At 34.8% G+C, this 13321-nt stretch overlaps 2 protein-coding genes across 6 annotated transcripts in view; one reads left to right on the top strand and one right to left on the bottom strand.

Moving 5' to 3' along the window:
* The first annotated feature begins 155 nt into the window (after window positions 1-155).
* On the top strand, window positions 156-3551 carry LOC147763142 (uncharacterized). 2 transcript variants are annotated; one of them, XM_013553928.3, is made up of 3 exons: window positions 156-456; window positions 916-1086; window positions 1501-3551. In XM_013553928.3, the coding sequence occupies exons 2-3, from the start codon at window positions 944-946 to the stop codon at window positions 3452-3454; spliced, it is 2097 nt and encodes a 698-aa protein (XP_013409382.2). In that variant the 5' UTR covers window positions 156-456; window positions 916-943; the 3' UTR covers window positions 3455-3551. The 2 variants fall into 2 exon arrangements, with proteins under 2 accessions (XP_013409382.2, XP_086865674.1); XM_087009548.1 differs by lacking the exon at window positions 156-456 and adding an exon at window positions 521-679.
* A 690-nt stretch (window positions 3552-4241) lies between these two features.
* Window positions 4242-13321, bottom strand: part of LOC106172963 (coiled-coil domain-containing protein 180) — a 49247-nt gene continuing 40167 nt past the window's right edge. The window contains exons 24-36 of one of the 4 annotated variants that reach the window (XM_087009546.1): window positions 13029-13212; window positions 12414-12555; window positions 11748-11853; window positions 11347-11405; window positions 10866-11010; window positions 9722-9838; window positions 7886-8042; window positions 7402-7546; window positions 6799-6959; window positions 6226-6363; window positions 5653-5764; window positions 5342-5458; window positions 4242-5048 (exon numbers count right to left, since the gene is read on the bottom strand). In XM_087009546.1, the coding sequence (XP_086865672.1) occupies window positions 4786-5048; window positions 5342-5458; window positions 5653-5764; window positions 6226-6363; window positions 6799-6959; window positions 7402-7546; window positions 7886-8042; window positions 9722-9838; window positions 10866-11010; window positions 11347-11405; window positions 11748-11853; window positions 12414-12555; window positions 13029-13212 (1846 nt within the window). In that variant the 3' untranslated portion in view covers window positions 4242-4785. Of the gene's footprint in view, window positions 5049-5341; window positions 5459-5652; window positions 5765-6225; window positions 6364-6798; window positions 6960-7401; window positions 7547-7885; window positions 8043-9721; window positions 9839-10865; window positions 11014-11346; window positions 11406-11747; window positions 11854-12413; window positions 12556-13028; window positions 13213-13321 lie in introns of all 4 variants that reach the window. The other 3 variants (XM_087009545.1, XM_013553920.2, XM_087009547.1) reach the window with 3 other exon arrangements.

Below are 13321 nucleotides of genomic sequence, written 5' to 3' on the forward strand. Positions count from 1 at the left end.
CCCCCCAAACACACACACACATACACACATACTTGGCGTGGGGCTCGGGGCCCACTGAAAGGCGCCTTTTTTTTTTTTTAAATACCCTGTATACTCAGACTATGTTGGGTCTTAGAGCAAACGGGTCCGGAAGAACTGCAGCTTTCAAAAGGTGTCCTTAACAACCCATGCAGTATCGAAAGCTACTAGGTTCCCATTCTTTGCAAGGGGTAAATTAGGTTGAATTTCGATATTTTTGGATTCTATTTCCCAGATCTTATTATCAAACGTTTTCGGGGATCGGAAACCACTGTATAACTAGCACAAGGGGGTAGCTTCAGATGCGAGCAGAGGGGGTAAATGCAGATGTTAAATCGTCTGGCCGGGACCAGCAACACCAAACACGGTTTATACGCCGGTGTGACGTGACAGAGAGTCCCCCACAACAGAGAGTACGCTTCTCATTCATTTGTACAGGTGAGCCTCGCCCTAGACTTTGACCCACTTAGGTCAGACTAACTCTAACCATTATAACTACAGTATATAGAGATGGAGGACGGCAGCGCCGGTTACATGCCTATACGTCCCCGCACCAATACTTCCCCGCACCGATACTCCTCCACAATTACAGATATACTGATGGGGAGTATCGGTGCAGGGGAATAATGGTGCAGAGGAGTATCAGTGCGGGGGAGTAACGGTGCGGTTGTGTATTAACATGACCCCTGCACTTTTTATTTCAATTTAGTTAAAATGGAAATAAGCAGAAACATTTGAACTTAGCAGCATAACTTAATATGAAATTTGTGGGGAAAGAAGATGGAAAAAGTTTTGGGTGAAAATTATTTGTAAATGTCAGTGTTATAGCCTTGCTTGATTAGCTCTAAAAGTTTGTTCTAAGGTTATAAAATAATTTATCCGTTTCATTCTTATTAGTCCTCTAAAGGAAGTGTAAGGCAAGAAAATGGGCAGAAGGAAAACTAAACCAAGATATAAAATGAGTGCTAGAGGATTGGTGGATATTGGTGTTCAAATAGACAGATGGAATGTAGTGCGGGAAAAGCTACAAATACAACATGCAGAAGTAGCTAAACTGCTGTTAGATATGTGAGTATAGATATTTCCTATATTATTTAAAGTCTACAGACTCATTTATTTTATTGGTGTAGTGCCATTGTTATGTTTTTCCCCAGTCTGGATATCAGCGATTAGCCAGCATATCTTGGCATCACGCTAAACATTAAACTTCAGTTTTTTTTCTTATACATGTATAAGATTATTACTCAGTATGTCACAAGTTTGCTTGGACCTATAATATGCTGAAAAGGACATCATTCATACGTCAGATGCTAACCGTATCGCTTCCTGTGTTATGAGTGCTTCCTTTCAGCAACAAGTTGAGGTTTTGAATATGTCAGAGTTTATACAAAATGTTTTTTCAACATATTCAATGTTACTGTTTAATTTTTAAAAAAAGTATTTTATATATTCTGCTAAGGGTTATTATTGTATCTTTATTAGGTACTTCAAATCTACTGGTCTGAATTCGGACCCAGATGATTCTTCAGATGAAGAACATGGTGACAGCAGTGGGCAGTGTCAGTTAAGACAGGACAATTCTCAGGACCAAAAAGTTAGTGTTCTAGTATCACTCAGAACAGATAATGATATTCCGGATCAAATATTGAATTTCAAAATAGATTCAGATTCTGATGGCATGTGTACACGTCAAAATACGTGTGAAAAAACAGGCACAATAATTGTCAGCCAGAGCAAAGATATTGAAAAAGAACATCATGATCTTGAGGTTCATCAGGATGAGATAAGTAAGGAAGGAAACAATGTCCCAGAAATAGGTAATGGTCTTAATGAACAAAGTGATGGAAATCTCGAAGCAGATGATGAAGTGTTCAAGTCAGGTGGTGGAGAAAGTGGTGATCTTTATGAACCAAGTGATGAAGATCTTAAAACTGATGATGATGATGAGTTAAACTCTGGTAGTGAGGGAAGTGAAGGATATGCACAAAACAAAAGAAAAAGTAAAAAATGTGACAAGTTTATCTTAAAAGGCTCTTATGAACCTGGAGATGAAGGATATGCACAAGACAAAAGAAAATGTCAAAAATGTGGCAAGTTTATCCCAAAAGGCTCTAATGTACCTGGAGATGAAGGATGTGCACAAGACGAAAGAAAATGTAAAAAATGTCGCAAATGTATCTCAAAAGATGAAAGAAAATGTCAAAAATGCGGCAAGTTTATCCCAAAAGTATCATATAAGAAGCATCAAGAAGTGCAGAAAAAAGAAAAGAAAATGGAATGCGTATGCTGCAAAGAAATTGAAAAAGAACGTCAGAATCTTGAGGCTCTTCAGGATGAGATATGTGAGGAAGTGAATGATGTCCCAGAAAAAAATAATGGTTTTAAAGAACAAAATGATGGAAATCTTGAAGAAGATGATGAAGAATTCAAGTCCAAAGGCGAGGAAAGTGATGATCTTTATGAACCAAGTGATGATGATCTTGAAACAGATGATGATAGTTGTGAGGGAAGTGATGATGCTTATGAACCGGGAGATGAAGGATATGTACAAAACAAAAGAAAATGCCAAAAATGTCACAAGTTTATCCCAAAGGCATCATTTAAGAAGCACCAAGAAGTGCATAATAAGAAACAGAAGATGGAATGCATATACTGTGGTAGTTGTTTTGAAAGCGTGGAGGAATTCAACGCTCATGTGCATGAAACAAAACCTGTCCATGAATGTCAGTTCTGTGGAAATTTCTTTGAACTCTACAGGAAATTCAATAAACATGTCAAAGCATGCCAAAAAACAAGAGAAAATGGGACAATAAGGAAGTCATTTGTTTGCCAGTTTTGTGGCAAAACTTATCCTTCTGCAAGATACCTCAAGAAACACGAGAAATGTCACATAGCTGGATCATTTTTTTGTCAGTACTGCCTAAAAGAATTCGAGTCTGAACGTGCTGCTAAAGCTCATGAAAAAACACATGCAGAGGCAAATATATACATTTGCAAACACTGCGGAAAAGTTTGTGCCAATAAAATAAGTTGTAGAGCACATGAGAAGATACACTCTGCAGAGGCAGCCAAGGAATCACAATACGATGAAAGTTTTTTATGCCAAATTTGTGGCAAGAGCTATAGCTATAAGTCTAGTTTGCAGTTACATATTAGATATCACACTGGTGAAAGGCCTTACAAATGCCAGATTTGCTTCAAGTCCTATGTTAGTCATTATCATCTCAAACGACATATGTTAATTCACCAAGGCAAGAAACTAATCAAATGCAATTTCTGTGAGAAGTCTTTTCCACGAAAAGATGCCCATGTTAGTCATATGAGAGTGCACACAGGGGAGAAACCTTACAAATGTAGCTACTGCCCTGAAGCCTTTTCTCACAATGTCAGTCGTAAGGCACACGAAAAAGTTCACAGTGACAGAAAATGTCTGTAGCTTAACTCTCTTTTATAATTAAATTGGCAGTATGATAATTTGCTTTGTATATTTTTATGAAATGAACAAATAAAAGAGTTGCAAGATTGCTTTTCAACCCGGTTTTTCACCCCTACAAATGGTTCTTATCTTTGGGAGTTAGAAAGAAAGCATACATTCCCTATGTGGTTTCTTGATCAAGGAATGAGTTAGTAATTTAAAACCTCATTTGAATAAGTCATGAAGTTCATTCATTAAAGTCCATGAAAAAAATGTCCTCTTGTCACAATATCTAGTGATTTTTTTAGCCGTTATGGTGACTCCAACTATTACCTCTCTTCTGGCTTGTATTGTCAACTCTTATTTTGGAGATGGGACCTTTCAAAACTTTTTCCAAGTCTGCCATCATTAAACCAATTCTAAAGAAGGGGAAAACTAAAGGCCTGTGCCAAATTTGTCCAACCTTTGAAAGTTGTTGAGCATGGCATTTGTTAGATTATTTGATCATCTTCAGTCTGATGATCTTGAGAAAATGCAATCAACATATAAACCCCATCAAAACAGTCTGCACATTTGAGAAGGGAAAAAAAGTTGCTTGAAAGGGTTTATAAACCTTCACCAATACCATAGGTTCTAACATATAACCGTTCTATTGAAAGAGTTACACAGGCTGCCCATTGGGCTCATATTCTTTTTAAACTTCTGACTTATGCATGTTCGTGTTTTTTATTTCCATCTGGAAATGTATTATAATGATACATTTACATGACAACAACAAAGGACACAATGTCATAAAAACAACACAGGGTTAACTCTTGATCTTTATTTTGAAAACAAAATTCAAAATAATATGGACGGCATAATAAAGTGAACAAAAAGAAAAAAATACATATATCACAGTTACATTTACACTGTAAAATAATCCTAATAAATTTATACAAATTGGACGGCTCTCTATTCTTGGACCATATTTACATGTACATAAAAAGTCTTTGATTCATGCTTGCAATATGCCTATGCAGAATGTGACAGTTAACGTTCTATTAAATGAAATAAAACCTAGATTTCTCCACTTTGAATTTCACGTTTCACTAAGTCCTTGTCAATATGTGCAACATCTTGTTTTTAACCAGGATGCAGTCAAATAATAATTTTGGGAATGCAAAAAGTAGTTCTTCAAACATGGTACATTTTACAAAATAAAGTGTTTGTCACATATTAACTTCTTGAAAATGATTCTGTAAAAGAAAAAAGAAATGCAAAACTGATTGCATTTTATCTCAAGCAAAAAAAAAAAAAAAAAAAATATATATATATATATATATATATATTGACACAAATCGAGCCCCATTCTAGGTCTTGTAAAGCTGGACCACTTTTTCAACAGACGACTGCCAGCTGTCGGTCCACCTCTGTTCCTCATTAAGCCAAGTAAGTTTCTGCTCCTCAATGCTATGTAGGGTTTTCTCAAATTGTTTCTTATAGTCCTGATATGCTTGGTCCCTGGCTGTGACAGCAGCACTGTGACCCAGGGTAGTTTTGGCCGTGTTGACCGAGGCGGTCAGTTTGGGTTTGTCTGGCTTATCTCCACAGACCAGTTCATTCTTCACTATGCCTAGAAGAGAAATGATTCCATAATGGCAATGAATGTGAATTAAGAGTTGGCCTTTAGCATGCAAATAGTTAAATAATAATAACAATAATAATAATAATTATAAAATTCTGCTTAATGCACCAATCAAACTAATTTTAGTCAATCAATGACCAGCCAAACTCTCTATGAGGAAGAGGAGGAAACAACATCTTCATAGCCTTAATAAACATCTGTTGACGGACACAGTAAATTCATAAATTGATTGAAAAAATAGTGTTATATATACAAACTGCCTTCATATCTATCATTCTCACCTTGCCAGGTCCCTTTCCCCCTGGGCAGAGCATTCTTATCTTCCTCATCTTCTAGAGGTACCCCAGCTGCCCGTCTCCTGATTAATTCACTTGTTGGGTACTTCTTTGGGTCTACTCCTAAAATGATCAAACATAATTTATTGATTAATGTTTAACACATACAAAATCTTGAGGTTAACCTCCTCTGGTCTGTCCTGATAGCATTTGGAATCCTTCAATATGACTCAAGTGCACATTTGAAGTTCTCGAACACTAGCCATTTTAGAATGACAAGGAAAAGAAAAGGCGCCTGTAAATCATGTGATACATACTTCCCTTCTCCACATCGTCCACTGTGAGCAAGTTATCAAACTGGAGCAGGAGCTGTTCTGAGGCAGAAGCCAGCTGGGCGATAAACTCTTCTGCATGCTCCACTGAAGATTGCTGAAATTATAGGGTTTGGTGTTGTGCAATGTGGAAGGGCTACCAGCAAACTGTTCATAGGCATTAAGCAGTTTCACTAATTCTATGTAAATGGTAATTTTATGATTTTTGTTTTCGGTATTGATTCCCACTGTTTCATCGTGTTATTCTATTAATAACATTTTAATCAATAAAACTATGTATTTTGTGCTATCTAACTGCCAAAAATGTTTTGGTTAAATACATAAATCAAACAGAAAGGACACATCAAGCTGTTGATGCTGAAACTATCCAAAAGGACAATAACAACCAGATAAATTTTCCGCCTCCCACGTGTGACGTGTCAGCAGAGGCAGAGCATTCAAATCTCGGCACATGCTTTCAAGTGGGTCACACCATATTTGATCCATGGACTAGTCAGTCTTCGGATCAAATGGTTGTGAATGCTCTCTTACAGTAAACGGAGCAGCAGCATCTTTTACCTGCTGTTTGCTATGGTGTCCCTGGACTCCCTGGATGTAGTCCGTCCTCCTGCTCTCCTCCTCATCACACAGTGACTTCATCTGGTGGTGCTGGTGGGGGTGACCCAGGGTGGGGCGCAGCAGGTTCTTGTGCTCATACTGAAACAGGAGAAAATTAAATTAAATTAAATTAAATTTAAAAAAAAATAAATAAAAACTTAAAATTCAAATCTTGTGCTAGAAGAGTTTCACCGAAGCAAGATTACAGTTCAAAGTTTTACCTGTTGCTTATAGAAGTTTAATCCATACAAGATGAAAACAATTTATGAGCAATTGTGTGAATGATATTATATTTTGCCTTATGCATGATAATTCCCTTCATGTTTTAATGTTCAAACTGAATAACTTAAAAATAATGGTTAAGCATTATTAAGTTATTCAGAAAAACATGATCACGAATATAATATAATATTGCTCTCCTATAATTGAATAACCCGGAAAAAATCATAAACATAGGACAAAAATTAAAAATCATTATTATTACTAATCAAAAAGTTGATAATCAAATAATCTTTCCTTGACATATGCCCGCACCTTCTTTGAGTTCCATTTCTCCAACTGCTGCTGAAAAGCTTCATCTATCTCCTTCCTGACTTGGTGCGCCTTCTGGATATGAGTCTTGGCTATCTCATTGATAACCAGTGGTGGGACGCGGGCTATCAACTGCTCCAGATGTGTCAACTGGCTGCGGAACTCTGGAAAATGGAGATGAACACATAAATTAAGTACTTTGTTACAAGTGGTAAAATGAGTGTCTAAATCATACTTGAGCCTGAGTTTTGAAAATAATCTCTAAGTGAATATTTTACCTAACCATTTTAATAGCAGAGCTAGAAGGATCTCAGGACTCGTAAGTATATTTTTTAAATTTTGGAAATCTGTGATTCTGTGAAAAAAGCTCATGTATGCTAAATAGTGGCAATTTGAAAATACCTGTGGAAATAATTTATAAAGAATTTCATAATAAGTGCTGGCTCCAAATTCACATTCTACTTCTAGAATCAGAAACAAATAATACACACTTGAGATCTCAAACATATTTGTTTCACCTCATTTCTAGTTAAGACTGGTAAATGTGTATTATGAATCAAAATGCTCACATTTTTTTTATCTCGTTTAGCTCTAATCATATCTCACCTTGCAAACACTGGTTGTGATACTCATCAGCCTGTTTGTAATAGGACTCTAATTTCTGGACCACAATCTCTGCACACTGTTCAAATGTCTCCTGCAGGGCTTGGGGTCTGGTCACTGGACGGCTGCCCTTTTGGCGGTAGTACAGCTAAAGATATAAAAATAAATAAATAAATAAATAAATAATAGAATTGCACGTACTTCTATAGGTAAGCTTGCAAAAAGAGTTTAAAATATATAGTTTAAGTGAGGGACACAGCAAATATTACATTTATGATTTGTGTTTTGAACTTTTTTCCCACCTACCAAACTTTTTCAATTGAATCCCTCTCCATTAGCAATTACAATAAGCTAAAAATCATCATCATCATCATTATTATTATTATTATTATTATTATTATTATTATTATACAACTGTTGGTCTTTTGAAATGTTGAGTTGTACTCTGTGAATGCTGGAATACTAATGGGCAGGTGTATTTCCTCACCTCTGCAGTGGTCAGAAGACCATCTAGAGCCTCTCGGAGAGTATGGCGGATTTTACCAAGAAAATGGGACTCTTCCCCCTCTTCATCTTTCTCTCCAAATATCAGGAAACGTTTGTCAATCTTCATCTTATTACTGCCATATGTGGAGCGACGCACACTGAAACATATATCTTGGGTTTATTATGTACAATCAAGCTACGAGATAATGTCATTTATCATGCAATTAAATATCAAGTTGACTTTTTTTTCAGCTGTGAATTTTGCGATGCTGGAGCCAACACATTTTACAGAACAAGTGAAATTAATCTGAAAATCTTTTAATTATTTATTTAAACAAATAAATAAATAAATAAATAAATAAATAAATGACCTGTTGGAACAGAATGACTCGTATGATTTTAAAATCAAATAAAATTTTTAAATGAAATTCTTCTTTCTCTGACAGTAATATCCACATTTGTCATGCACATCAGAACCAGCAGTCACAATGGCATTGCTACAGAGCTGGTTCTGTTTGGATCATATTTTGATTTTTTCTTTATTTTTTCAAACATAATAAACTAAACTTAATTCTTGTGCAACAAAATCATGACCTATGCAGTTAAAGAATTTAAACAAATATTTGTTACAAAAATAATAATAATAAATAAATAAATAAATAAATAAATAAATAAATAAATAGATAAAAAAGACTTGAACATTTTTGAAAACTTGACAAATGTATGTTATACAAGTTAAAGTGTATTTCTACATCACTGCATTGTCAGCACTACTTGCTGAAACTTACCGCACACACATACACAGGGATCCAAAGTTAGTATTAAAATTGATAAATAATAGAACACTATTCATTAGTAATTATCAAAACCATATCAAAATTGCATTAACAGCTATCTACTATCTAAGATTGTTACCTCTAGAACAATTTAGTAAAAGCAAGTCTAACTTGTATTTTCAAATGAGATAATTCTATAGATATTTTACATTAAAACACTCCAATGTCACAATTTTCAAAATCAAAATAGCTTGAGCAACTACCACAATAAAATATTTTTAAAAAATTTAATGTTCAAAAGCCTGGTCTGTATAAAATGTAACTAACTGAATGAAAATGGCATGTGCAAAACAAAGAATGCTTATTAAAGCATTAAAAATATAAATGTTAAGCAGGCCTAAATTGAGCAACATAAATGTACTACAAAATTTAATATACTAATGAAGCTAAAACAAAAAATCTACTCAAAATGTGCAAAATAATTAAAGGTCATGCTACACGAACTGCCTGAATTTTCCTTTATCATTTCAGCATTTTTTATGATATATGTTTAGGTGACACAGAGCTTTGGGCATGGCAACCACTTCAAAATGCAATCTTTTCTTCAACTTTTATTTTAGCAATACAGAAACATGGGTATAAAGCCAAAAAATTGCTAAAATTTTCAGTTTTGTCATCTTTATCACATCAATCCTAACCTCAAGTTTGATAACATCAAAGTGACATAAAAAGCCCTCACAATACACAAGATATTTTCTTTTTCTTCCATCTAATGAAATGCAAGAGTTGAAATGTGAGATTAAAAGATATCTGTTTAGCAAAACACACCAAGACAACTGCAAAATCTGTTATCAGCTGGACAACAATCAGAATAATTATTAGATTACAGTAAGGTCTGAAAATTCAAGAGCTAGAATTGTTTTTATTACTATCGGTTTAAAATTTAAAAATCTACAGTCAGATCTGAAAATTCAAGATTCAAAATTTAAAGATGCGAATTCAAAATATCACAGTTAGATCAGTACACTCGTCTGGGTTAATCTTTGTGCTGTGCAACCTACGATGAAGCCCGACTGTGGCTCCCCCTGCTGGATCCCCTGTGTTCCGTCACAGGGCTCAGGTTTACGAGGGATGTAAGTTTTGTCTTTGCTTTCACCACTGTCCAAATATCAAAGGGGCTGTCGGAAAATATACCAGGTTATATCATTGAACAAGGTTTTAAATCTTTGTATTCAATCATCCTCTTTTTTTCTTTTCTTTTCTTTTTTTTTTTTTGTGAAAAAAATCTTGAAATTAAAAATCTGTCCGGTTTTAGTCATTAAAGTTTGCCACCTTTATCTTCAATTTCATCAGCCCACTCAAACACTTCTTTGCAAAATCACACAAAAAAAAAAAAAAAAAAAAAAAAATGTAAATGCTTGGTAATGAACTTAAATAAGCCATATCAAAATGAATTGAAATGTCATAATGTGGCACCCTAAAACATACGGTGATTCATTTCTCCTCCTGAATTTTGACTTTGACTGCACCGTTTTTGTGACTAGACCCCACTGTGTATTCCTGTTAGGTATGAATTATACATTATAGATCCATCCACTAACAGAAAACTATATCTGAAAACATCTTTGGCAATTTTTGGCCGAAATACTGGGCAAGAAGAAGATTAAGTAAGTGGGCAAGTAACACATTTAGCATAACATATTTGCCCATCTCTATTGAATTCAAGCAAGTTTTTAAATATATGAACCTGCAATATATATGAAAACATCAAAACTCACAAAGCAACCAATACATGTGCTTAACAAACTATGCAACACAATAACAGTGAAAAAATGTCACTTCTGAGGTTACTTGAAAAGTTAGGTGCATCATAAAACTTATTTGACGTGACCACAGCCTATAATATAGTGATTCAATATGCTTCTCGTTAAAATTAAGTGCATTTTGCCATCTATACCATATTACACTTAAAGCATGCAAATATAATAAAAAAATAAGCATTGCATTTATTTCTACGGATAAGATTATAAGCCTTCATCGCAAACATTTCCCAGGATTTGTACAAAAGCATTACACTGTACTTACCACAAGCAAAACTCTTTACGACTCTCATACAACAAAATAGATACTTTTCAGAACCCCCCTTAAATTTTTGCAGAGCAATATGGTAGATTATACTAGATATAATTATGTCTAGGTACTCACGCAGACTGAGATCTTCTGGTAGGGTCGGAGGTGGCTGTGGTGGCCGTACCCTTCCTGCTGTGTTTGGTACCCACTGACTTGGCCTCCATGATGGCTGTCCCCTGGGTGGGCGGGCGAGACATGGACTTGGTCTGTCTTTCCTTCTCTGCTTATATTTCATGAAAAAATATGAAAAATGGTCTAGAATCTCTAAGGATATCTTTGTTAAAGAAATTTTTTAAAAATCTATTTTACAGAATAAAAAATATGGAAAATACTAAGTAGATTTTTTAAAACAGTAAAGTAAACAAATTTATAAAGATTTTATAAGTTTAAGATGACCTAGGGGACTTGATAAATGGCAGGATAAATATATTTTCTATAATTGTGAACAGGCAATTAAATATTAAAACATGAACACATTTTCCACTCCAAAGTTGTAACAATGATAAAACTTAATTCATGTGTTTTCCCTTTCAGCATTGTGAAAGATTTCACTCACCTGTCACTTCCCCATCTAAATCAGCATCTGGACCAAACCTAAGCTTGGTTTTCTGGGTTCTGATAATGAAAACAAAATTGTAAGAGGAGATCACTTAGTATATAATACATTTGCTTAAGATACCAGAAAAGATTAAATCAAGAACCTTCATTACACAAACTGGAAATGAAAATTAAATTGCATTACTAACTTTCTAACTGTTGGCAAAGAAAGTTTGCTAATGATAACCTTCTATATAGTATGAGTCCTCTTCACCATTTTACAACAACATAATCATTACATGTAACCAAAATATCTTATGCCGACTTCACCCAAATTAAAAAACTTTATCATCATCAGGCATCACTATTATCATAATAATAATAATTTTCATCGTGTTTATTATAAGTATTATTGCTCACTTGAGAATGTTTTTGATAGTGCTGATTGAGGGGTCCTCTGCAGGTTGTTTTCCTGCCTTGCTGATGGCTGGCACACCCGTATCCACAGCAAACCCCACCCTGGCCCCTATAGGGACAAAAAATAATGTATAATGAGCTGAAGTATGTAAAAATGCACTATTTTAAACAATGAACTGCCCAATTGGGACCACAGAAACAGCATAAAGGCAAGTGATATTTAAATTTCACATACAACATTTATCAGGATATTAATGAGAGATTTAGGCAGATAATTTTGCATTCTAACATGCCAGGAATTTTTCTTCTTACATACAGATCATTCTTATCATGTGTATACATTACTGCATGCCTATATTGCATTATATATGTACATTATTCTTGTTTGATCATGCATTTAGTCAAAGTAAAATTTACAGGTGAATAACCATTTGAACAGGTTTACCCATTAAAATATACACCTTTGCTAAAATACTTGCCCCTATACAAGTAAAGATACAGAATAATGTAACCTTAATATACAGGGATGAGATTTGTACAACTATATGCAGATTCCGAACTATTTGAGAGCCAAAAATAGTATTGGCCTAGGCAGCTCCCTGATCCACACACTATTTTCTGACTTTTTCACTAAATGGCAGTCTTATCACTGAATACATGTTCACATACCTAGAGCAGGTGCCCCCTGCATAGTGGCAGACTGTGGTCTTATAGTGTTGGGGTCCTTGAGACTGTTCAGATACTGGCTTCTGGAGTGGAACGCTTCAAATATTGCCTTCAGACTGTTGTTTAACTGAGTAGGGGACACTTGCTGGAATATAGATTAAGGCAAATCGCATTATTACTGAGGATCACATACCGTTTTGCTAATTTCTCCCTTTTCTATTTTTGAAATTTAAAAAGTTGACAATAATGTTGTCATACATTAGTTTACTTGTAATTTCCCCTTTTTTAATTTTTTTTAAATCAGTGTTAAATACAAGGAGAATACATTATTATTTTTATTGTCAAAATGATGCATGCCACTGGGATTCATAACGTTACCATGACCAAGCCATTTTGATTCTTGACAACAGCATCAAGCATGTAAATTGCATTGCATCATTCTAAGTAAAATAAAATTGGTTAAAAGACATAGCCATTATGCAGAAGGCTATCATAAGGTTCTGATGGAATTTTACACAAGTGAAAACACTTTTTTCTATACTTAAAAAGAGCAACATACAAAGAAAAATGCATACATAACCATGTACTTTAATCTTGACACATGTGAAAGATGATTACCTCTTTATCCAGATTAGGTTTCTCACAAGCATCAATCCTCCTGTCCAGATCATTGAGGAACTGAGCCAGCCGCTGTGCCTGTGTGTTACTGTCGGCCACCTCAGCCTTGATCTTCACCTGGGTATTGGTCAGCCACCTGGCGATCTTCTCCATGAAGATCAGGTCAAACATGTGGTTCTTGAACCTAAAAATGGGCAAAGAAAGAGAAAAAAAAATTAAAATTCATATGTGAGTGCGTTTAAAGAAGGTTTCGAGATTTAGAGCAACAGATGTGATGCAAATTAGATGTTTTT

Source organism: Lingula anatina, chromosome 3, assembly GCF_051362555.1.
Source record: "Lingula anatina isolate TDL-2025a chromosome 3, LinAna3.0, whole genome shotgun sequence".
NCBI lineage: Eukaryota > Metazoa > Brachiopoda > Lingulata > Lingulida > Lingulidae > Lingula > Lingula anatina.

What these genes read in the sequence shown, in the direction of transcription:
- LOC147763142 (XM_013553928.3), top strand. Translation starts at nt 944, where the DNA reads ATGGGCAGAAGGAAAACTAAACCAAGATATAAAATGAGTGCTAGAGGA. An exon ending in GCTAAACTGCTGTTAGATAT is followed by an intron (nt 1,087 to 1,500) that starts GTGAGTATAGAT and finishes TATCTTTATTAG; the next exon opens with GTACTTCAAATCTACTGGTC.